Raw genomic sequence first — 26,828 nt, forward strand, 5'->3', positions numbered from 1 at the left:
GAAATAAAAGCTAAATAAATATAAACATTTCAACAAATTTAACAATGCAACAAACCGTTTCTAGATGTTTGGTCAACCTCTGACCGCCAAAAAATGCGCACACACTCTACTCTCTCTCTCTCTCTCTCTCTCTCTTTCTCTCTCTCTCTCTCGCTCGCTCACAGTTATTCATGGGAGAAAGATGTCTCATTTGGACATGTCACTGGACGATATCATCAGGATGAATAAGGAGCAGCACCTCTCCTCTCCACCTCCTCATTTCGGACCTACTCCATCTCGTCGATTATTCAACCGCACCGTCAATCGATCATTTCCGTACTCTCATGTACAACTAATTGCATTAATCTTACCTATACATCTACATACACATACATTTTGTGTAGACTTTAACAAGCATGATACAAATAGCTGCAATGAATTAATAACAAAGCTGAGAAAGTGGAATAAAAGAAAATTATATTCCAAAGGTTCTTGATTACAAAAGCTGAAAGTATAAAAAGGCAATGCACTGCTATATATAGCAGGAGACACTAGCTAACTAGGTTTTTCTATTCCCTAACAAACTGATACTAGATAACAAAAGAAGGACCACTGCTAACGGTTAGGGATTCATGTGAAGCCAAATAAGTGGTCCTGCAGAAGGTGGTGCAGTATGTCTGGGAATGAAGTTTTATTATGCAGAAATAATAAAAGAGACTCAGATAAACATGTGAAAGAGTGCATGATGTTTATTGAGACGAGAAGCAACTTAATGGCTGCAATACTCCCCCTCAAGCTGCACTGGAGGTGGAACGGAAGTGCCAAGCTTGTGGAGAAGATACTTGTGCTGCTTAGCTGGAAGCTGTTTAGTCAGAATATCGGTCACCTGAGCATGAGATGGAACATGTTGTGTGACAAGAGTACCAGACTGAATGTGATCGCGAATGAAGTGGAAATCTAGTTCTATGTGCTACGTGCGTTGTAATAACCCCCAAAATTTTGAACTTTTTGTAACCCTTATGAATAGTGTTTTTGCTGAATGAGAAAACTTTTCATGCCACACTATGTAGGGGTTCTGTTTTGGATATTCTGAGATTTTATTAGTACTCTATATGGTATATAAGTGTATGTAAAGATCGTCAGAATCCAATTCCGAACACTTTGATTTTTCCCGGAAATCCACTAGATACGGAAGGAATTGAGTATAAGGTAACAGGATAAAAAGGATTTAAATTAAAGGATTATAAGAGAGGATCATAAAAGGAATATAATGTATTGAGAAAGGTTAAGGAAACCCAAGTAATAAGCATGACATAAGCATGACATAAGGGGAAGGAGATGTGGTTGGTTTATAACCACACAAAGACAAGGTTAATAAGGTAATTAACCAAAACTAATCAAAAGGAAATCAACCAACCAAAACAAAACAAAGCAAACACAAAAATCATTTTATTTCTCTTCACCAAGAAGCTTGCTCTCGGCTTTTTCCATTTTCAAAGAGAAGATTTTTCAAAATCCAAGTTCCAAGCTTCCTAAATTGGTAAGATAATTCTCTAGTACTCCTTATGCATAGTTATGGCTATCTTATGAGTTTAAGCCTCCAATTCATTCTTAATCTTCTCCAAGAAATCAATGAAGAAGACAATGAATAGTGATTTCAAGGTTTTTAACTTGATTTTTCTTGTTTTTCCTTTAAGATCCAAGCATCTCTAAGACATCTCAAGGCTTCTTAAGGCTTCCTAGCTACTCACATCACTTCAAGGAAGGTATATCATCTCCAAACCCTAGCTTTACTTTGTATATTAGGATGATTTTGATAGTTATGGTAAAGAGTAGCTTGAAGCTTATTTGTTTAGAGTTTGGGTTGGAATGGTGGTGAATTGATTGTTGAAATCTTATGGTTTAGTTAAAGGATTTAAGTATAGTTTAAATTCAAGTTTAAGAATAAGTATAATTATTAATATTGAGTTGATTGGGGCTGTGGTAGTGTGATATGGATGGACTTTGGTTGTATGAATGGATTAGGGTTGTTTGGTGATTGAATTGGAATAGTATAAAATTGGAAATCGCGTAAACATAGCCGACGTAATGTCCGATTTACTTTAGACTGCTTTTGTTCATAACATTAGGATCCGAGAAGTCCCTGCTAGGCTTTGACCATTGCCATGTTTAGATATTTCATGTTACGATCTTCGTTTTGATATGTGGTTCGTTTGATTCCGATGTACGGTTTAGGAGAAACGGCCGTTTTAAGTAACGACGTTTCGCTAACGAAACATTACCCCTCGCCTTACTTTGAAACATAGGTTAAAGACCTAAAAAGGGTTAATTAGTGTATGAAACAATTATGTTAAGTGTGTTAGGCAGTTGGTAAGACACTCGCGAAGGAATCGCCTTAAAACTCATAATGGTTAAATTATTAAAAATGGTGGAGCCGAGGGTACTCGAGTGACTTAAGAGAATCAGTAAGCGCAAAGCGAGCGTTAGAGTCTAATTTGGTTAAATTATAGATTTACAAGTGACTTTGGTTTAATTCCAACTCACATGTTGTTTATAGGTTACCAGACTCGTCCCAAGCCATTAATAACCCTCAGTCGCTCAGGCAAGTTTTCTACCCGTATAACTGTTGTTGTGATGTACATGTGTATATGCATGATCTTGCGATAAATGCATATTTATTATTAGCAAATTCTTGCGATATATTGTAGCATGTGATATGGTATATATGCATGCCTGTTTCATATTCTTGAATTATATATCTGTTGATTCAAATGCTTATAAGTTGCATAATACCTATGCTAGAGATAAGCGGTATTTGAGTTTACCCTTAGTATAAGGGATCAAAAGGTGAACTTTTTCTAAAAACCGGGAGGCGAGGCTCCCGAGTATATTAATATATATATATATATATATATATATATATATATATATATGAATAGTTTTCAAAACTATTAATCGAATAAGGTTTATTCGAAAACTTTAACGTTATTTTATTTAATGAATATTATTTGAATATTCATTCGAGGACTTATGACTCTGTTTATTCTATTTAATGAATATTATTTGCAATATTCATTCGAGGTATTATGACTCCGCTTATACTTAATAATATTCTTTATTTTATTAAAGAATAATGTTTCGATAATCAAACTTATTTTCGATTATTCAAATAAAGATAGTACTTTCGTATAAGTATATCTTTGGTTATTTAATAGTCATTTCAAGTATAAGTTTTACAACATCTACTTCAATTATTTTTATAAAGATTATTCTTTATGGGAATATTATTTAAATAATAATATTCAGATATTTTTTTTTTATATATTGGGACTGATTTATTTTATTAAATCAGCGTCACTCCGAACATTCTTAAAAAATGTTTTGCGAGTCTTCAAAATGATTTTTAAAAGTTAGAGCGGATCCCAAAACTCATTTTTATATTTAAGATCCTCCTTTCGAAAGGGATTTAAATACTCGCTCAAAACCTGAGGGATCCGGCTCTGTGGTGTGTTTTATATTCGCAACAAGGTTGCTGTCTTGATAAAAGAATTTTGATTACTTACCCAACACTCGGGAAGTAAAATTCTTGGAACAAGTTAATCCATTAACAGGCATCGCCTGGGAAATATCGGTGAGTTTTCTTTTCCAACTAGATACGACTTCTTGGTGGAGCCGTATCAACAAGTTTCTACTTGGGGAAAGGGGGGACGAGCTTTACGTTTCAGAGTCATGGATTTCATCTGAACTAGGAGTGGCGTAAGTGGTCGAGTGGCGCCGGCCCAGCCTTATTATATTGGCCCAAAATGGCCTGGAAGTTCCGCTAAGACGGTCCATTCCTTAGGAGTCCAGTGTTCGGTTGATAAGTAAATCCGACAGGTTCTCCTCTACATGTAGAAAATGGTGGGGTTGTACTACTACGACTGATCATCGTAAGTGGTCTTCCTGGCGCGACAAACTCCCGTAATGTGTTTATCATCCAGTTGGATAATTCTGCAACACTACCCGTAGCATTTCGATCGAAAGGCTACGAATGGGTGGTTGCCGAAGCATTGACAGGGTCAAACAGTTTTATTGGTGTTTCCATTGAATGAAGTATCTCGTAACTTCATTTCTTTTAAAAATATTTCAAAGATTGAATATATTCAAGTTTTAATTTATGGTCTCATCTATGGGATGACCTCTTGAATCTTATTATACTTTGAACAGTAGTAGTTCAAGAAGATTTCTAAAAATGGTATAAGTATAGTGAAGTAATTGGTAACTTCATCTTCTTTTAAACTTATATCCAGTAAGTAATTACCTTACACATGATAAAGGATTCTAGTAAGTATCCATTCAGATACTTGTATTATTGTTAACACTATATATTATCTTGCGAGATGTAATGCTCACTCTTGCTTCATTTCTTCATCACACAACAACAGTTAGGAAAGATGGCCAGGCTCAAGCAGACCCAGCGCAAGAGCGTGAGAAGCGCCCTGCGTCTTCCCGTTGAGATCGTAGCTGCTATAGCTGCAGAGGTAGATCTATCTGTAGATCAGACATTCTACTTTTGGGAACCAAATATTGTATAATTATAACTTGTGGCAGATAATGGCAATTAACTGTAAATTTATCAAGTAATCATTTTGGGTTGTAATAACTTTTAAACTGTGGATTCAAAGACTTGTACTTATTTCAATTTCATCTCTGAGACTATAACGGGTTGTGGTGTGTGTTAGTGTGGGGTCACAGCATAAGGTTAATTATTATTAATTAAGTGAAGTGGTATTGTAGAAAGAAAGACCGTGACGTCCCGGATCCCTGACCCCGGATCTGGGGGTGTTACATGCGTTCATGCATGACTGGATTTGCTACTATGGATATTGTAGCTTGGTTATCGCACTTCAATATTGTTGGAGGCAACTTGGAGAGTCCCAGATCTTTCAACAGAGCAGAGATCCATGGTAATTCACACGCTGTGAGGGCCATGGACCGATACTCAGCTTCAGCGGTTGAGCGTGCGATAATGGATTATTTTTTGGTTTTCCATGATATTGGTGAATCACCCAGCAGGATGCAAAAACCAGAGGTGGGTCGCCTTGTTGCTTGGCAGCTAGCCCAATCACTGTCACAGTAAGCAGTGATTTGAGCAGCTGAGGAAGAAGCCAAGAGAATGCCTTGACCTGGATTACTCATGTTAGGTCCCAATTTGTTTGTAGAAGGGGGGGTTGAATGCAAACAATACCGTTTCGTCGAATAAAATGCGGAATAAACTTGTGAAACAAAATTCAAGTTAAATAAAACTTTTATTAAACTTGAAAGGTGTTACAACTACGGTATCGATTACAAGGGATTAATCTCAAATCAATTATTACAAATTTAGAATAAATTCGACATGAACTTTTTCTATTTTTGTAATTAAAAGATCAAATGCTAAAAGCGATTTGAGATTAAGTTCTAGGGATTTTAATCCGCTAGATTGATATACAAGAACAAGATAAGTAATTCTAGTGGTTTGGATTTAACATTAACAAACTAGAATATTTGATCTTGAATAAGCAGATGGATGATGAAATATTTTTCTTTTGTTCTCTGCTGTGTTCTCTTGTTCTGTATGATTGATTGATATTTTGAATTGCTGCTTCTGCTTCTATTTAACAATCCAACCGAGAGAAAAAGAACTGGAATGACAATCCTTTTTAGCTTGAAAGACTTTCGGTGAGACAATCTATTAGAGCTAGCAAGACAATTAAAATGAACTAGCAAGACTTTCGGTATGACTATTGATTGTCATACCGATTGTCATATTAGTTCAAATGAAATTGTTTTACTGAATTAATAATTGATTTTAATCTAAATAATAATTCTATCAATACAATCAACTGAATTAGCATGACATTCGGTATGACTATCAATTGTCATACCGATTGTCATACTAGTACAATCAGTTGTCTTATTTAGAATTATCACAGATTTTAATCAATTAACATTCTGAAAATCCTTAATATTAATTCTAAATTAATTAATCAATTTAATTCAATTAATCAATAAATTATTCCTTGCAGATATAATTTATTTTCTTAATTAAATTATATGACTTAATTAATTAATAGAGAATTAATACTAACCCTGAGCAGCATCCATTCTTCTGACAATCTTCTGAAAGTCACTGAGACTTATGAATTAATTCTGTCACTTCAATGTTGACACTCGATGTACTGTCTGGTTCATGAGTGACTAACTTTCGTGACGTTTCTTCATGTCTTGACTTTGTTGTTCTGATTGAATCCTTGTAATAAATGATACCTTGACGAGATCTCTGTCACTTGATTAAATCCACGATCTTGATTTATATCACTGAGGCATGATCAAATTCTTGAACTTCTTTCAGTGAATCTTCAAGTCTGCAGATGAACAATGTTTCTTTATTCTTTGACAGATGTTACTTTGTGAGATCTCTCTGATGCTTGATCCACTATTTACTTATTACATTCTTATTTGAGTTGAGTTAAATACTCGAATAAACGAGTAGGCTATGACATATGCCTTTCAATCTCCCCCTATTTGCTTGTTAGACAATAACAACAAATACCTAGAGGATAACTCAACTAATCAAATAAGAAAAAGATATAAACAGTAATGTAAAGTAAATAGCAGAAAAGTTCTGGATTATATTTAACATTTTCCAGATTTCAAATGAAATTTACAAGTGAATACAAGATAGATGTTCCTCTAGCCTGAACATATAACTACATTAGACTATCTTGATTCATAACGCTCTAATCATATTACATTGAGTTTTGAGCTAATTGACTTTAGTTGTCTTCTCTTCTGACTTCACCTTCTTCTAAATCTTGAAGCAATTCCTTGTCAAAAACACGATCCTTTTCTGAAGTGAAGCTTGCAGGTCTGACTGGTTGAACTCCAACTGTCTTCAACTTATTCTTGAGTTGATTGTACCTTTTAACATTCTTCTCACAATAAGCTTGAATCAAGTCAGCAGCTTGAGTCTTCAACATGGATGAATATCCAGCAGTTCTCAAATGATGTTCCATCCAGACCAGATGCTTAGCTGAGTAGTCTTTAAGAGATTGTACATCTAGCTGACAGATTTGAAGACAATCAGACTTAAAGAATCTCACTTGATGAGGATTGTTGACCACTTGAGGACTAGCCCTGCTGGCAAACTCTTTAAGCCTTTCCCGAAGAACTTCATTCAACTCTGAGCTTCTTTTCACTTTGTTTAAAAGAACCCAAATCTCTGACAACGAACGATTCTCAAATAGATGAAGTGACACCTTGAATGATCCTTCACTCTGACAATATACAAAAATGCTCATCTCATTTAGGGATCTATCAAAAGCAGCTGTGATCCTTGAGACTTCAGTCTTGATAGCATTCATGTACATGTCATTGTTAGGATTTGAGATTTCCAGCTTGTCAAGAAGATGTAAGAACTGCCTATCATTGTTAGTGCATAGCTGAGGCATATCGAGTACTCTCCTAGCTTCATCCCACTTTCCACCAATCTTCAGTCTGACATCTCTTCTCCTTTCTTGAGCTTTAATGTCATGAAGACGTTGCTTTTGAAGAGTTTCTGTTCTTTGTATGTCTTTTCTCCTATCAATGATCTGTGAGACCTTCTTGAGTTCAGCTTCTTTTCTTTGCATCTCTGACTGCTCTTTCTGAAATTCTTTCTCAAACCTAGGATCCACTGTATCTTCTTCTTCCCAATCTTCAAAATCACTTTCTTCTTCAGCTTCAAATAACCCATCTTTATCTTCCTGAACTGGTTCAGTGGGAATGTCAAAAATATCGAAGTCATCCTGTTCTCCACTGTAGTAGGCATCATCAGCCTTTCCTTTATCTCCAGCAGAAGTATCTTTTTCTTTCCCTTTGGAACTACTCCCTCCTTTCTTCTCCCCCTTAGTTGAGGGATCCTCTACTGACTTTCCTTTGAAACCTCCACCACTTCCAGAGCCTGATCCTCCACCAGACGGTCCTTCAAAATAAGCTCTTTGTTCTTCATTAGGGCAATGAGAATTCTTGATCATGTAATATAAGTGCTTCATGCCTTCATTTAGATGTTCCATGCCCGTCTCTATTTTTACAAATCTTGAGTTGTCCAGTGAATGATTCATCTCAACGAGGTCTTCAAGAGAAGTCATTCTTGTATGTAGGGAGCAGAAGTTGGATATGTCATCAGCTGATAAATTTGGAGTGTCCTGAATAGAATTGAGCTTTGGTATTACAGCAGTCTTTAAATCTGAGATGTCATTCCTTATGATTGCAAGCTGATTGACGACAGAGGTGGAAGAAGAAGACCGTTCAACCACTTGTGCTTTGAATGCTTGAGCTTCAGCTTGACTTTTAGCAAGTTCTTCTTTCAGGGCAGCAATCTGAGCTAACAGGTTGACAGTATCAGTGTCTGTGTGTGCTCTCACCTGAAGTTCACTCGTGTTTGGTTCACTCATCTCACGTGCATGTGTTTCTCTCAATATGATTGCTCATGAGGAGTCTTCCAATTGCTGTTCTTTTGTACCTGCATTAAAAATCACCCTAGCCTCTTCAAGAGAGGTCAGTGGTGGTGCAATGGGAATTCGCGAGTCCCGATCCTCAGTCAATGCTATCAAATCTTTTGGAATAGATGTCTGAATTGCTTCAGGGATAGATTGACCGAGTTGCCCTCCACTTTCTCCAGATAAATCTGCGAGTGGAGAATCCCATAAGGGAGCCAGAGTTGTGGGATCTGGGAGGGGAGAAAATGACTCTATTATAGATGGCGGAGAGTCAGATTTTCCCTCTGAAGCATGTGACTGCTCTTCTGCCGTAACTATGGCAGGCACTGTAACCGACTCGACATGCACTCCTCGCTGGGTGTCCTGAGTATTATCTGGGGAAGTGTATGGTTCCATTGTGAGTAATGGAATTGTGCTTGACTCAGTACAAGATGCCATGGCCCGATGGCGAATTTCAATAGATGCATCCTGTTGAGAGAATGCCTCTAGTAACTGTTCATTGGCCATTTCAAAGTCCATGTCCTGTTGGGAGGACAAGGATGGGCTTTTAGATGCCTCAGAATAGGTTTTTCTTTTCTTAGGAGGAGGCAGAGCTGAGGGTTCACTCATATTTAACATTGTACTACTTCCTAGTAATCTTCTGGGTAACATTTTAGACAGTGGGGGAGAGGGTGAGATAGAATGAGACTCTGTGTTTGGCTCTATGACCTGGGATTGAAGCTGTGGTTGTACAACTTCATGGTCAGCCCTATCAACCACTGAGGGTCTGTTAACAGAAGTAGGAAGAGAGTGAGAGTGAGAGTGAGGAGTTACTACCTGTAATGGAAGAGCCTGGGTGGCTTGAACCACTGGAGGTTGAGGTTGCTGTTCATGGCCGGGAAGATTAAAAATAGGCAAGGGAATATAATTGGCCATGAAAGCAGATACAAGTACTGGTACTTGCATAAATTTGAAGGTTGTGTCTTGGCGAGTGTAAATCTTTTTGCTAACTGGTGGGGGTTCGGTTACAGCCGAGTTAGCAAAAAGTGCTTTGTGTTCAGGGGTGAGTAGATGATCTGCTATGAGCATAAGAAAATGAGCATAGTAACATGATACCCTACGATTTGTAGAATGATCACGTAAAGCAGAAGTTAGACGTCTCAAGAGAATGGGAAAAAGTAGTTTGCCAAAATTGATCCTTTGATTGAAAACAACCGCAAGACCAATATACTGCAGGGTGGAAGTAATGTTATGAAAATTAGATTTTGTGCAGTTGGCAAACACTTTGGAAAGTGTATCGAAGAATATATCCCATTCAGACACCAAATTTGATTTAGAAAGTTTGGTTAAATTGATCACCCCCTGATAGTGAATGGCATTGAAAAAATTTGTGATATCATTTTCAGAGGGTAAATTACAGAAATTGTCTAGTGGAAAATTTAAAGCACGATTGACGACTGTTTCATCAACTATATACTGTGTGTTTGCGATGGTGAATGAAAAAGATTTTGAATCATCGGCCACAGTAGAAGTTGTGCAAATCAGTCTAAGTAGATCGACGTTTAAAATCACATTTGATTTAATAGCAGAGCTAACAATCGAATGATCATTTAAAAATCTAATCCAAGGCTTAAATTTTTCAACATCACATCTTTCCGGATTGAAATAACCAACTTGATTATGCGCGACAATTTGGAAATTGAGAGCCATTTTTAAAAGAATAATAATAAGACACAAGCTTATCAGAATTTTAAGAATAATATTAAGAAAATTCGAATTAATTAAATTAATTTAATAATTCGAATTAAATTAATTATAATCGAAAAATTTAGACCGAAATGTATCTCGTTAAAATTCTTAACTCACAAGCACAATTTTGATAAACCAAAAGACACAAATCTGAAATTAAAATTAAAATGGAATTTGAAGGGGCAAACTTATTTTAATTTGATTTTTGCGTTTTTTATAATAACTTTTATTTTTAAGAAAATTTCAGCAGCACTTCTTTATGTATATACTTGTATGTATATATCACAAAGTGATGATTAAGAGTGCTGAGTAAAAACTCGAGCAAAGAAATAATTGGATTGATGGTTTTGTTCTTGTTCGAGGAGAGAGAAGAGAGTAAAAGAGAGTAAAAAACTGTTCAAATTTTTGAGAAATGAAACTGCTGTGATGGTTTAAAACAATACACAACACACGCTTATATATGACAGCTGGTATGACAATCCGGGATTGTCATACCGATTGTCATACCAGGCAAAAAGAAGGAAATGAAACAAATAAACTAAGTATTAAAAATATAACTGGTATGACAATCTGATAGTCATACCGATTGTCATACCAGTACAAAATAAAACAATATTATTCTGATATTAATTTTATTACTGGCATGACAATCAATAGTCATACCGATTGTCTTGCCAGTTATAAAATTAATCTGATTTTAAAATAAGCAGTCATTATTTACTAAAATGACTTTCAGCAAGACAATTTCAATTGTCTTGCCGATTGTCTTTCTAGAATAAGATAAAATAAGCATAACAGATTTATATTTTCATGTTTACTGAAATGATTTTCAGCAAGACAATTTTAATTGTCTTGCCGATTGTCTTTGCAGTAGAAAAACAAAATGAATATGCAAGTAACAGACTACTATTAATGTACTGAAACTTTATTACAAAATAGTAAAACTGAAATAAATACTTAAAATTTTTACAGAAAATAAAGACAATATTTCAGAATTAATTATTTTTATTCCAAAAATAGATTTCTGTTGAATTTTAGCAAATAAAATTCATAGAAAAATATTTTTAGAGGAAATAAAATATTCTGAGATATTTTAAATTAACAAGTAGAGTAAATAACATAGATAAGATAATATATATTACATAGAAATAAGCAAGAAATATGATAAAATGATAAAATAAATTTGCAAATGAATTTTTCATTTATGAAAAATTCATTTGTAAATTCATTCAAGAACAGATTCCAGATATTAATTAAATTAATCACAAAAACTATTTAACATGCCCAATTTACCAACTAATCTGGTAAATGTGGATTCGTCAAGTGGTTTAGTGAAAATATCTGCTATTTGTTCTTCTGTTGGAACAAAAAATAGTTCAACAGTACCATTCATGACGTGCTCTCTAATAAAATGATACCTGATGTCAATGTGCTTTGTCCTCGAGTGCTGCACAGGGTTGTTGGTGATGGCTATTGCACTTGTGTTGTCACATAAAATAGGAATCTTGTTCAATACAGAGCCATAGTCTCGTAGTTGGTTCCTAATCCACAAGATCTGAGCACAGCAGCTTCCAGCAGCAATATATTCAGCCTCGGCCGTTGAGTTGGAAACTGTTTGCTGTTTCTTGCTGTACCATGAGACTAGCCTGCTTCCTAAGAATTGACAACTTCCTGAGGTGCTTTTCCTATCAACAACACTTCCTGCATAATCTGAATCTGTATATCCGACAAGGTTAAAACCAGATTCTTTAGGGTACCAAATACCTAGATTTGGTGTTCCCTTAAGATATCTTAAGATTCGTTTAACAGCAACGAGATGAATATCTCTAGGATCCGCTTGGAACCTTGCACATAAACATGTAGCATACATAATATCTGGTCTACTTGCAGTAAGATAGAGTAACGAGCCAATCATACCTCTGTAGCTTGTGACATCTACCTTAATGGAGTTTTCACATGGTCCAAGCTTGACAGCTGTAGTTGATGGAGTCCTTGCTGATGCAGAATCCTCTAGATTGTACTTTTTGAGGAGTTCCTTGAGATACTTGGATTGACAAATAAATGTTCCATCTAACCTTTGATTTACTTGTAATCCAAGAAAGAACTTCAGCTCTCCCATCATGCTCATTTCAAACTTGCTGTGCATTAACTTAGCAAATCTCTTACAGAGATTATCATTAGTAGACCCAAATATTATATCATCCACATAGACTTGGACTAATATAGTATCATTCTTATGTTTTTTAGAAAAGAGAGTTTTGTCTATGACACCTCTAATAAAGCTATTTTCAATAAGAAATTCAGAGAGAGTGTCATACCATTTTCTTGGTGACTGTTTTAGCCCATAGATAGCCTTGAAAAGAAAGAAGACAAAATCCATATGATCTGGATCTTCAAAACCAGGAGGTTGCTCTACATATACCTCTTCATCCAGCTTTCCATTCAGAAAGGCGCTCTTGACATCCATTTGATAAACTTTAAAGTTTGAAAATGCTGCGAATGCCAGAAATATCCTGATGGCCTCAAGTCTAGCCACTGGAGCATAGGTTTCATCATAATCAATACCTTCAGCTTGAGAATACCCTTTAGCTACCAGTCTTGCCTTGTTTCTTGTAACCACACCATCTTCATCTAGTTTATTCCTGAATACCCACCTTGTACCAACAGCTTTCTTGTGTACAGGCCTAGGTACCAGTTTCCAGACTTGTTGACTTTCAAACTGATTGAGTTCATCTTGCATAGCAATCACCCAATCTGGATCAGTTAGTGCTTCTTCAATTTTCTTAGGTTCCATCTCAGAAAGAAATCCTGAGAACAGACACTCATTTTGAGTAGCACGTCTAGTTCTGACTCCAACATCTGGATCACCAATAATCAACTCAAAAGGGTGAGCTTTATTCCAGACTGTCTGTCTTGGAAGATTTGATCTTGATGATTCGCCTTGAAATTCATTGTGATGTTGTGTCCTACTAGATGATCCTTCAGCATCTCCCCCTGAGTTGTTGCCATGTTGACTTGAAGATTCTCCGTCAGTAGCAGTGGTATCTCCATTGTTTCCAGAGTTTCCATCACTATTACCTTGAGTATTATCAGGATTAACAGGTTCTTCAACAGCAACAACCTCAGGTTCTTGACCATGTTCTGACTCTGAATCTGACATATCATCAAACTTCAGTTTCTCAGAAGGATCTTCAGTTTGGATACTAGGGAGTTTAGTGTCATCAAAAGTAACATTGACACTTTCAGTTACTTTGTGTTGATCAATGATATACACTCTATATGATCTTCTTCCATATCCAACAAAAATACCCTCATATGCCTTTGCCTCGAACTTACCACGACGATCATCTCCATCCTTGAGCACGAAGCATCTGGCACCAAATACATGAAAGTATTTGATAGAAGGTTTCTGTTCATTCAAAATCTCATAAGGAGTTTTCATGTAGTCTTTGTTGATTAGAGTTCGATTCTGAGTATAACATGCAGTATTGACAGCTTCAGCCCAAAAGTACATTGGAAGACCTGATTCATTTAACATCGTTCTTGCAGCTTCAATCAATGTACGATTCTTCCTTTCTACCACTCCATTTTGCTGAGGGGTTCTAGGAGCTGAAAATTGTCTGGTAATCCCTTTGTCTGTACAGAATCCATTTAGAAGTGCATTCTTGAATTCTGTTCCATTATCTGACCTTATTGCTCTAACAGGGACGTTAGAATCTAACTCAATCATCTTGATATGATCAATCACAACTTGTGGTGTTTCATCCTTAGAGTGAAGAAATAAAACCCACGTATACTTGGAATAGTCATCAACTATCACAAGACAGTAACACTTCTTTGACATAGAAAGGATATTAACTGGACCAAATAAATCCATGTGCAATAATTGCAGAACACCAGTTATGGAAGATGTGTCAGTGCCTTTGTGACTTGCTTTCTTTGACTTTCCTTTCTGGCAAGCCTCACATAGTCCTTCTGGAGAGAATTCCAGCTGAGGCAGACCTCTTACCAATTCTCTTTTGACAAGAGAATTCATTGTCTTGAAATTGAGATGGGAAAGTCTCTTGTGCCATAGCCAACTCTCATTTGACGATGCTTTTGCATAGAAACAATTGACTTCAAGATTGCTTCCAGAGTTCATGTCAGCTACGAACAGATTTCCTTTCCGTATTCCCATTAAGGAGGGTTTTTCACTTTTCTTGTGCAGAATCTGACACTTCAGCTTGTCGAATAAAACATTGTAGCCGTTGTCACAGAACTGACTAATGCTAAGCAGATTGTGTTCAAGTCCTTGCACAAGATATACATTTTCAATGATAACATTTCCAGCTTGCAAACAGCCATATCCCTCCGTTAAACCTTTGCTGTTATCTCCAAAGGTAACCACTGGGCCAGCTTTCTCAACCACATTTGATAGCAGGGCTCTATCTCCGGTCATATGTCTTGACGATCCACTGTCAAGAATCCACACTACCGGTTGTACCTGTTTAATGCCCTCTTTTCTTGACGATGAGGTGCTTGCATCACTAGCCATGAGAGCAAGATTCCCAACTTTTTCGTCTTCACTGTCAGTATCATCCCAACTTCTTCCCTTTGCCAGGTACGCCCTTTCAGATTTACTCTTCTGATTAGAATCATAAGAGTTCTTCCTTGCTTGTTTTGGCTTCCTGCATTCTGTGGCAAAGTGTCCCAACTCATTACAGTTGAAGCATCGAATGGTGCTCCGATCAACCATCCCTGTTTTATACCCACCACTGCTGGTGTTAGAGGATGAAGATCCACCTTTCTGGAATCTGTTGTAGTTGGACTTGTACTTGAACTTGGGATTCCTTTTGAATCTGACATTTGAGAATCTCTTGACAATCAGGGCCATTGACTCATCCTCCAATTGCTCCAGTTCTTCCAAGGAATAATAATCATCTCCTGATTGATTTGTAGTAGGTGAATCAAATTCTGCTACTATCACATTATCTTCAGCCTTGGAAGACTGTACCATTCTATCTGACTGTTGAGATTGTTGTTGATATAGTGGTTGTTCTTGTTGTTCATCAGCTACCAGAGTAGTAGACGTGCTGACCACTCTTCCTTTCCCGTAAACTTCCTTCTGCTGAATCTGCTCCAACTCATAAGTCTTTAACACACCATAGAGCCTTTCCAAAGAAATCTCACTCAGATCTCTTGCTTCTCTTATGGCAGTGATTCTATGTTCGAGATGAGTTGGCAGTGTTAAAAGGAACTTTTTATTGACCTCCCTGATGGAATAGTATTTACCATTAATGTTCAGGTTGTTGATCAATGCATTGTACCTCTCAAACACTTCAGTGATTCCTTCTCCTGGATTGGATTTAAAGTATTCATACTCAGAGGTTAGGATTTCTAGTTTGTTCTCCCTAACTTCCTCTGTGCCTTCATTAATAATCTCAATAGTTTCCCAGATATGTTTAGAATCTTTACAATTCATCACATGTCTGTTCATTAGGGGATTAAGGGAATCTACTAAGATTAATTGAAGGCTAGCATCCAGGGAAGCTTCTTCTATTTCAGCAGGAGAGAAGTCCTCAGGATCCTTCACATAAGTTCTCGCTTGGGTGATCACCACATCATTCTCTATTACCTCTGGTTCAATAACCATAGGAATTTTTGGACCCTTCTTCAACACTTGCAAATATTTGGGATTAGCAACCTGTAAAAACAGTAGCATCTTCTTCTTCCACATCACATAATTTTCTTTATCGAAAAGTGGAATTTTAACGGTTCCAACTTTTTGTGTAGTCATTATGAATTTTTGAGTGAATAAAAATTCAAGAAGTGAAAGAAACACAAAAGTCTAGGATCTTGATTTGTACGTTAATCAGAAGGCTCTGATACCAATTGTTAGGTCCCAATTTGTTTGTAGAAGGGGGGGTTGAATGCAAACAATACCGTTTCGTCGAATAAAATGCGGAATAAACTTGTGAAACAAAATTCAAGTTAAATAAAACTTTTATTAAACTTGAAAGGTGTTACAACTACGGTATCGATTACAAGGGATTAATCTCAAATCAATTATTACAAATTTAGAATAAATTCGACATGAACTTTTTCTATTTTTGTAATTAAAAGATCAAATGCTAAAAGCGATTTGAGATTAAGTTCTAGGGATTTTAATCCGCTAGATTGATATACAAGAACAAGATAAGTAATTCTAGTGGTTTGGATTTAACATTAACAAACTAGAATATTTGATCTTGAATAAGCAGATGGATGATGAAATATTTTTCTTTTGTTCTCTGCTGTGTTCTCTTGTTCTGTATGATTGATTGATATTTTGAATTGCTGCTTCTGCTTCTATTTAACAATCCAACCGAGAGAAAAAGAACTGGAATGACAATCCTTTTTAGCTTGAAAGACTTTCGGTGAGACAATCTATTAGAGCTAGCAAGACAATTAAAATGAACTAGCAAGACTTTCGGTATGACTATTGATTGTCATACCGATTGTCATATTAGTTCAAATGAAATTGTTTTACTGAATTAATAATTGATTTTAATCTAAATAATAATTCTATCAATACAATCAACTGAATTAGCATGACATTCGGTATGACTATCAATTGTCATACCGATTGTCATACTAGTACAATCAGTTGTCTTATTTAGAATTATCACAGATTTTAATCAATTAACATTCTGAAAATCCTTAATATTAATTCTAAATTAATTAATCAATTTAATTCAATTAATCAATAAATTATTCCTTGCAGATATAATTTATTTTCTTAATTAAATTATATGACTTAATTAATTAATAGAGAATTAATACTAACCCTGAGCAGCATCCATTCTTCTGACAATCTTCTGAAAGTCACTGAGACTTATGAATTAATTCTGTCACTTCAATGCTGACACTCGATGTACTGTCTGGTTCATGAGTGACTAACTTTCGTGACGTTTCTTCATGTCTTGACTTTGTTGTTCTGATTGAATCCTTGTAATAAATGATACCTTGACGAGATCTCTGTCACTTGATTAAATCCACGATCTTGATTTATATCACTGAGGCATGATCAAATTCTTGAACTTCTTTCAGTGAATCTTCAAGTCTGCAGATGAACAATGTTTCTTTATTCTTTGACAGATGTTACTTTGTGAGATCTCTCTGATGCTTGATCCACTATTTACTTATTACATTCTTATTTGAGTTGAGTTAAATACTCGAATAAACGAGTAGGCTATGACATATGCCTTTCAACTCACAAGATACCTGAGAAGCCTTTAGCAGCCTGCATGTGGATGTTTGTTGGACGTTGCATGTATTGAGCCAAAATGTGAACTGCAAAAGTGATGTTCGGCCTTGTGATTATCAAATAAATGAGGCGGCCAAGTAATCTTTGGTAAGCTTGAGGATCTGACAGAGGCACACCCTTATCAGGAGTCAACTTCGTATGTATATCCAATGGCAGTTTGAGAGGTTTAGCAAGAAGCATATTGTAATCTCTGAGAAGGTCCATGGTGTATTTCTTTTGATAAATGAAGAAACCAGAGGGGGGCCTGTCTATCTCTAAGCCAAGAAAATACCTGAGCTCTCCAAGGTCTTTCATGTGAAAAGATTGAGACAATGAGGCCTTGAGAGAGGAGAGAGTAGTCATAGAGTTTCCTGCTAGTAACAGATCATCCACATACACGAGTATCAAAGTGATAGTGGTGTCTTTCGAGGGGCTTTCTAGAGCCCGTATAGAGATTTTTTCAATCTGCACACCAGAGATGTTGGAGATGACAACAGTGGTTGATTAAGAGCGAGTCTGTTGCCTTGTCCAGAGTATCCTTTAGTCAAAGTCATGTAGACTGTTTCATGCAAGTCACCATGAAGAAATGCATTGGTGACATCCATCTGCATGGTGTGCCAATTGTTGATAGTTGTCGCAGCTAAGAGAGCCCGTATTGTTGTCATTTTGGCAACAGGGGCGAAAGTTTCTCCAAAGTCAATGCCACTAACCTGCCTGCAGCCAAGAACCACCAACCTCGATTTATACTTATCAACTGTGCCATCAGGAAGAAATTTAGTTTTGAAAACCCACTTGCAACCAATTGCCCTCTTTCCAGCAAGCAGAGGCACTATATCTCATGTATCATTTCTTTCAAGAGCCTCCAATTCAAGGTTCATAGCATCAATCCAGTGTTGGTGTTGGATGGCTTGCTTATAGGAAACAAGATCCTGATGCTTTGTAAGTGTTGACAGAAAACAGTGAAATTTTGAATGAACAGATTGAGAAGCAACTTGATTTATGGAAGTAACATAGTCTGTCATCCAGTTAGGATTCTTTGAGGGTCTGGTTGATCTTCTGAGAGGTACAGGAGTAACTGGTGAGTGGTTTGAGACAGGTGAGATAGGTTCTGTGTTTTCTCCATGTTCATCTAAGGGAGAGTTGTCATCCTCAGATTGGATTGATGTGATTATATCATCATCAGCACATTGTGTATGAGGCAAGGGTACAGGCAGAGGTGTCATGTAGGAGTTGACAGAGTTTTGGTTAAAAGGTATAACAGTTTCGTGAAACACTGCATCTCTTGATATAAAGGTGGTTTTGGTTAAGAGATTGTAGAGCCTATATCATTTAGTGCCAGGTGGATATCCCAAGAACACACAGGGGACACCACGTGATTGAAATTTATCAGCAGTGACTGTATTGGGTGAGGCAAATGTTAAGCAACCAAAAACTTTTAAATGGTCATAATCAGCAGGTTCATTGTGAAGGACTTCATAGGGTGTTTTGTTTGACAAGACAGAACTAAAGAGTCTATTAAGAATGTGTGTCGTCGTTAGAACGCAATCACCCCAAAAAGAAAGATCTAAGCTAGCTTGAAAATGCAGGGCTCTGGCAATTTTTAAGATGCTTCTATGCTTTCTTTCAACCCGAGCATTTTGCTAGGGTCGATAAGCATAAGATTTTTGGTGTACAATCCCATGAGATGCAAAGAATTTAAGGCAGTTACTATCATTGAACTCTGGGGCATTGTCAGATCTAATTGTTTTGATGCGTTTTGTAAAGTGGGTAAAAGCATACTCATAAAAAGTTTGCAGAATTGTAAAAGCATCATTCTTAACTTTCATTAAATAAACCCAGTTCATTATAGAGTAATCATCTATCAAAGTGAGAAAGTATTTATACCTGTCTCTAGTGTAGACTTTGTAGGGGCCCCAGGTATCAAGATGAACAAGAGAGAATGCCTCAGCTGCATGAGATGAGCTCGATGAGAAAGGTAGTTTGGTGAACTTTTCAAGAGGGCATGTGACACATATCTTGGCAGAGTCAACCAAAAAGGGTTTGATATGTGTGATATGCTGCAGTTTGGAGACAGGAGCATGCCCCATCATGTTATGCCACAGAGTAGTCAAATCAGAGTTGCTTTCATGTTTTGCAGCAGTAAAGTCATTTCTTACTTCCTGCATCAAATAGTAAAGGCCCCCTTTCTCATTCCCAACCGCCTTGATTTCTTTGGTATAGCATCAGAAATAATACAAGTGTTTGCTTGAAAATTGACCGTATAGTTGTTATCTCTTGTGAGCTTTCGAATTGAGAGAAGGTTGTGTTGAAAATTAGGCACAAACAGGACATTCTTCAACACAAGACCAGGAAGGCACACTGTTCCAATGTGTGATATGACTGTTGTTTCCCCGGTTGGCAGATGTATGCTGAAATTTGTAGGTGCAGGTTTAGGGTCAACAAGGTTGGCAAAGGAACTTGTCATGTGGTTTGTGGCTCCAGAGTCGAGAATCCACTCATCAGTTTTGAAGGTTGAAAGGTGACAACTAATCATACCAGAGAAGCAATTTTCTAATTCATCATCAGTGGCAGAGTCTCTGGGAGAAGCAGCTGAATTGACAGGCAAAAGTTTGAGGAGTTGTTCGAGTTGGTGAGGTGTAAAGGTGATAGTAGAGGGCTCAGGTTTATCCACTGTACCTTGAGCAACATTGGCCATTCGGTTAGGTTGGGGTTTAGAAGTCCATTTTTGGTTTTGAGGTTTAGGGGTAAATTTCTTGTGTTTGGGGTGCCACCTTGGATAGCCTAGAACAGACCAGCATCGATCAATGGTATGACCTTTTGTGTTGCAGGCAGTGCAAAAATAGGTTTTATCATTGGGGGCTTTACTATACATAGCGGACATATCACTGTCCAAAGAATCAGTGGTCAAGAGATCTCTATGTGACTCTTCCTGCTGAATAGCAGCACAGGCTATTTCAACAGCAGGCAGAGGAATCATCATAAGCAATTGACTCCTCTGAGCACTATACTTGTCATTTAAACCATTTAAATATTGGAAAAGTTTTGTTTCCTCTCGGTATTCGGTTATGGATGAAAGAAAAGTTGTGATTTCAGGTGTCATTGTGGTGATGGTAGGTAATAAAGACATGGATTCGAGTTCCTCCCAAAGGCTACTGAGTTGAGTGAAATAATCAGCCACAGACAAATGATTTTGTTTCAACTCATATAAATCTTTACTTATTTTGTATTTCCTGGACCCATTTGTAAGAGCAAAGCGTCTTTCGAGCTGTGCCCATATTTCACTAGCAGAACTAATGAACAATATAGATTTCTTGATAGTTTCAGAGACATTATTATGAATCCAAGAAATTACCAGATTGTTGCATGTATCCCATTGCACAGCCAGAGCTTCATCATCAGTGCTCCTTTGGACAGTGCCATCAACAAACCCAAGTTTCCTTTTGGAAGAAAGTTGGATTTCAAAAGATCTTTTCCAAGATCTGTAGTTGGTAGCGCCTTCAAGTTTTGCAACAGAGATTGAAGTGGGTCCATCAGATGGATCAAGAAAAAGGGGATTTTGCATATCAAAAAAAGTAAATCTCCCTCCAGTTGCCATATTTGAGTGATGACACAAAACACAAGAATGCACTCAATACAAGAACAAGCAACTAAAACAAAAAGAGCAGATGTAATAGAAAAGAAAGAACCACAGCTAATTGATGCTAGCTCTGATACCATGTAGACTTTAACAAGTATGATACAAATAGATGCAATGAATTAATAACAAAGCTGAGAAAGTGGAATAAAAGATGATTATATTCCAAAAGTTCTTGATTACAAAAGCTGAAAGCATAAGAAGGCAATGTCCTGCTATATATAGCAGGAGACACTAGCTAACTAGGTTTGTCTATTCCCTAACAAATACTAGATAACAAAAGAAGGACCACTGCTAACGGTTAGAGATTCATGTGAAGCCAAGTAAGTGGTTCTGCAGAAGGTGGTGCAGTCTGTCTGGGAATGAATTTTTATTATACAGAAATAACAAAAGAGACTCAGATAAACATGTGCAAGAGTGCATGATGTTTATTGAGACGAGAAGCAGCTTAATGGCTGCAATATTTTGCAATTTCATGTTTACTCTATTTACCTACCTGCTTTTATCAAATTGATTTTGATTGCTGTATCCATACTGTCGGTCTGTTATATTACAGGTTGAAGCACCGGAGACGAAGTGGAAGCACGATATGTTTCCACCATATGCTGCTGTTTCGTATCCGCCTATGCTTAGTCCTTTGTACTATATCCAAACTGGCACCAAAATTCTGCTCTCTAACTTGGATTATGAAGTTTCTGATGATGATATTAAGGCATGTTTCGATTATTCTTACTTAATTTTAAGTTATATTTTTGTAAGTTTTTTGTATGTTGATTAACAGTTTTATTCAGCTCTTAATTTGTGATGCTTATTCACTGCGTGACTAGATTGTGTATCTATATGCAAATTTATGTTGTTAACATCCACTTTTTCATTCTATATATGCAAGTTTCTTATATTAATGTTAGGGAATTTATGAAGCTCTTCATTGATTTTACTTATTTACTGTGTAGCTGGAGTGTGTATCTATTTACAAATTTGATGTATACATGTAAGTATGTGACTATATGCTGGCACTGAGGTGCAAGTTTGCAAGTTTTCGGATTTGTGCTAATGCGAATTAATGATTTAGATAGTTTAATTTGTATTCTGTATGTTTATTTTACGAACTTAAATAGTTTTTAGTTGTTAAAATAGGAAAATATATAATTTAATCTCATCAGATCAGCACATCTTGTTTGCTTTGCCGCAAACGTAAACTCCATCAGAATCTGTGAGTTTTTTGGTCTTGATCTGAATGAGGCACTTTCTGCAAGTTAATGCTAATCATTTTTAGGTTGATGTTAACATGTTTATTCAGCTCTTAGCTGCACAGGTTATTAGGTCACTAGTAATAGTTGCTCTGCAATAGTTGTGCATCTTTATAAAATTTAGTGTTCCATCTATCTGCTGGAACTGTAGGAGACCTTAATTTATATATTGTGGCGGTGAATAAGATTTTAGCGGTTGTACAATTAGTATTTGACAGGGGAGCATGTGTGATATGTTTAACCTGTGTATCGGTTTCGACTTTCAATAACATATAGATCTTGTTGGGAAAAAAAGATGTTTAACCTGTGTATCAGTTTCGACTTTCAATAACATATAGATCTTGTTGGGAAAAAAAGATGTTTAACCTGTGTATCGGTTTCGACTTTTAAGAACATATACATCTTGTTGGAAAAAAGATTTAAGTGGAACTCCAAGACCCTAGCCAGTATTGGCACGCATTTTGGTGCAAACTAAAGGGAGTCACGGGTAAATGAGATTGAGAATTGATGTGCATCTGTAATGTATTCTGTATTCGAAGCTGTGTTGTACATCTGTAATTCTGTATATAACATAGATGGATAAAGAAACCATGTAGTAGGAGCAGTCGTATAATATGCAACGCAAAAGTCTACACAAAGCAAATCCCTGATATATTTAATGAATATTATGGATGAAACAAACAATTACACTAAGTGCATTCGGTTTGGCTCTGTCTTTGTATTTATGTACACTTATCCTTGTTGATAGATAATCTACTTGTCGCACTTCTCCTTGATCATTTGCATATGAGCTGATTGTCATAACTTTGATTCAGCCAATTGATTTTGTTCAGGATCTTTTTTCAGTTGTTGGTGATGTGAAAAAAATTTCTGTACAGTATGATAATAGTGGAAGATCAAAGGTACTACAAGGATTTGGCTTTACCGGTTAAACTGGATTTTCTTTTCTACTAGTTAGGAAATCTTTTTCCTCAGGGAACGGCTGAGGTTGTCTATTCACAATGGAAAGATGCAGAGGCAGCTGTCAAAAGGTACAATAATATACAACTAGATGGAAAACCTATGGAAGTTAAGATAGTGGGAATGCTTAGCTCAACTTCTGTTGATATCTCTCCATATGGCTCATATGGACTAAGAAGGTTTGTCCCTGTTTCTCTTAAAACTTTTTCTAGTATATGTCGTAAATGAATCGATAGATATTGTTCACTTGGTTAGTTGGTTTTGAGCAACAAGGAGTACATGATATCAGGGATAAGTTTACATATGAACTTTAGACAATATCACAAATTCTTTGGTAGCTATTGAAATTCTCATATTAGTAGATGTTAATAATAGTAATTCCTTAACCAGGAAGTCATAGAGCAATACCATTGTGACACTTAATTGGTAATCATTGTTGGAAATAATAATTCAAAATTATTTGAATTATTTTTTGGATTAATTTTGATGAGGTTTTTAGAAATAGTGTTTGAATAATTATTAGATAATTTAATAATTTGAAATTCTAGATTAGATGTTAGTGATTAGATGTTAGTGGGAGATGCTAGTGGGATAGGGTTAGCTATTTGTTAGGTGTTTTTGTTAAATGTGTAGCCTATATAAAGAAGGCTTACATAATATTTTATTGTATGGCATTTAATAATAAAATTTAGTTTTGTTTTTAGTTTACTCTTTTAGAATACTTTTATTAGTTATCATTTATTTATAAAAATCTAACATGGTATCCTAGCTATGTTCGATTGAGTAACTGGGCGTCAAAAATTGCTGCGAATAAATGAATAATTTGAAGACAACAGATGATGGTAGTGCTACTAGAGATTCATGAAGAATGTGTCTCAAGGCGTAAAAAGATACATTTTTGTTTTGAGTTATTGGTGATTATGTGCACCATGATGAAAAGTGGAGAGAAGGGCTCCAATGGTGATAGGAAGTACATCACTGGTCAATAGGAGATAAGTGCTCCTTGAAGAAAAGTGGAGAGAAGGGCTCAAATGGTGATGGAAAGTACATCACTGGTCAATAGGAGAGAAGTGCTCCTTGAAGAAAAGTGGAGAGAAGGGCTCAAATGGTGATGGAAAGTACATCACTGGTCAATAGGAGAGAAGTGCTCCTTGAAGAAAAGTGGAGAGAAGGGCTCCAATGGTGATGGGAAGTACATCACTAGTCAATAGGAGACAAGTGCTCCTTGAAGAAAAGTGGAGAGAAGGGCTCCAATGGTGATGGGAAGTACATCACTGGTCAATAGAAAAAGAAGTGCTTCTTGAAGAAATTAGGGAGACAAGTGCTCCTTGAAGAAATTGCGAAGAAAGTAATCAACAACAATAGTGGTGGTGATAATAGTGGTGGTGATGACAAGTACATCACACGGAAGAAAAATTTTGAATTAAGAGGGAGTGTTGGAAATAATAATTCAAAATTATTTGAATTATTTTTTGGATTAATTTTGATGAGGTTTTGTAGAAATAGTGTTTGAATAATTATTAGATAATATATTATTTGAAATTCTTTTTTTTTTTAAACTTATTATTTGAAATTCTAGATTAGATGTTAGTGGGAGATGTTAATGGGATAGGGTTAGCTATTTGTTGGTGTTTTCTTTTAAATGTGTAGCCTATATAAAGAAGACTTACATAGTTTTTTATTTTATGGCATCTGATAATAAAATTTAGTTTTGTTTTAGAATACTTTTATGAGTTATCATTTATTTATAAAAATCTAACGATCAGCACATATTTGAGAAAAGTTATAGGCAGGTATTTTATATGTGGTTTATGGGACTTCTACTCACTTCGAAGAAAATGCTGTCTTCTTATTCCTATCAGACTGCATCTGCGAGTTTATTGAGTAATTTGTTTTCGTTTACTATATACTTGAGATTGTCTACTTTTCCTCAGTGGTATTAAAGAATTTTTAGCAGTCAATTTCAATTTCTATGATTTTGTTATTGTAGTAGGAATTAAAGGAGTTTATGATAAATTCAGAAAAAACGTCAGAGATGTAGTTAATTTATGCTCCAGCGAGGCAGTGAACTTTTATGTTTTTTTCCCAGGACCTTAAAGAAATGATGTTGACAATTTGTGGCCCTATATAACTTGTTGCTTTTATTCCCTTCGTACAGTTAGTCTGTGTTCTTGAAGTCCTTGGATCAGATTAAAGTCATTAAACTAGTACCAAAAAACTTGATTGGAATACTTATAGTGTTTTCACTAGATAGGTATTACATTAACCTTAGTATGTGTAAAATATGTGTCCAAACTTATATAGTGTTTTAGATAGTAAGGATGATTGTTGTAACTTCTGCTGTTATGTCTCCATATGGCTCATGTGGACCAAGAAGTTTTCCCTTGTTGCTCTTTATGCCTCGATATATCTTGTTCACTTGGTTTTGAGCAGCAAGAAGTAATTGACAGCAGGGATAACTTCATAACGTTGAATTTTGGTTGAACTTAACAGGATCACAAATACTCTGGTAGCTGAGTTGCTTTTGAGTTCCATAATTCTCGAACAATTTCTATTAAATTAAATTTGTTTCAACAAAGAGATACTGATGAGCGTATTCCCTGGACCTAAAAATTATAGAACAATAATATCTAAACACGTAATTGATACTAATCACATATTTGAAATCTGTGGAAAAGTTTCTTCATTTTTTTAAAAAAAAATTTGTCATGTAAAAGTTTCTTCATTTATGGTTCAGTGGACTTCTACTCATTTGTGGTCTTCTTACTACACACTTGTTACTGTCTACTTTTGCTCAGTGACAGTGATTAATAAAAGTCAGATCCCAAGATTTTGTCAATTTGTAAGTATAGGATTTTAAAAGAAAATGAACAATATTGAATAAATGTACATAATGTAGTTCTTCTTTTCCTGATTTTTTTTAGACCTGTTAGAGAAAAAGTTAATAACTGGTGGCCATTATCTACTTTGATGCTTGTCCCATTCTCTGTTATGCCACCATCTGGCTTAGAGTTGCATCCAATTCATATCTAGTGCATCTACAATCTTGAAATCAGAGTCTGTACAGTTGGCAATCCTAACGTGCTTAGATCAGATTAAACTAGTACCAAGATCTTTTATGAAATATTTAGCTTGTTAGAACTTACAGTACTTTACTTGATTTTGATATGGGATTGTACAGAGATGAAGGAAGAGGTAGTGAACTGACTGGATTTATCCGAGGTGGTAACATTCACACTAGGGGGAGAGGACCTGGGAGACGTCGTGGAGAAAACACCTATCGAAATATATCTGCCGAGGAACTTGATGCTGATTTAGACAAATACGGTGCTGAAGGAATTCAAACACGTTGACCCGCATCATCATCTACTGATTCTTAATGGGAGAGAGTTTCAGGCTATTTTCGATATGTAATCCGTATGTGGCAAAGCAAAACATATAGACTTTGAGAGAATTTGATGGAAATTATTTGCCAATCCACTTTCATTAATGCAATCAAAAAGTTAAACCTC

At 36.0% G+C, this 26,828-nt stretch overlaps 1 protein-coding gene across 1 annotated transcript; it reads left to right on the forward strand.

The window, feature by feature from the left end:
- Positions 1-181: 181 nt before the first annotated feature.
- On the forward strand, positions 182-26,790 carry LOC141712499 (THO complex subunit 4A-like). Its single transcript, XM_074515471.1, has 6 exons — positions 182-325; positions 9,500-9,505; positions 21,663-21,818; positions 23,190-23,258; positions 23,332-23,495; positions 26,498-26,790. The coding sequence occupies exons 1-6, from the start codon at positions 182-184 to the stop codon at positions 26,667-26,669; spliced, it is 711 nt and encodes a 236-aa protein (XP_074371572.1). The 3' UTR covers positions 26,670-26,790.
- The last annotated feature ends 38 nt before the right edge of the window (positions 26,791-26,828 follow it).

The sequence above is a fragment of the Apium graveolens genome, chromosome 3 (assembly GCF_009905375.1).
Source record: "Apium graveolens cultivar Ventura chromosome 3, ASM990537v1, whole genome shotgun sequence".
Lineage (NCBI taxonomy): Eukaryota > Viridiplantae > Streptophyta > Magnoliopsida > Apiales > Apiaceae > Apium > Apium graveolens.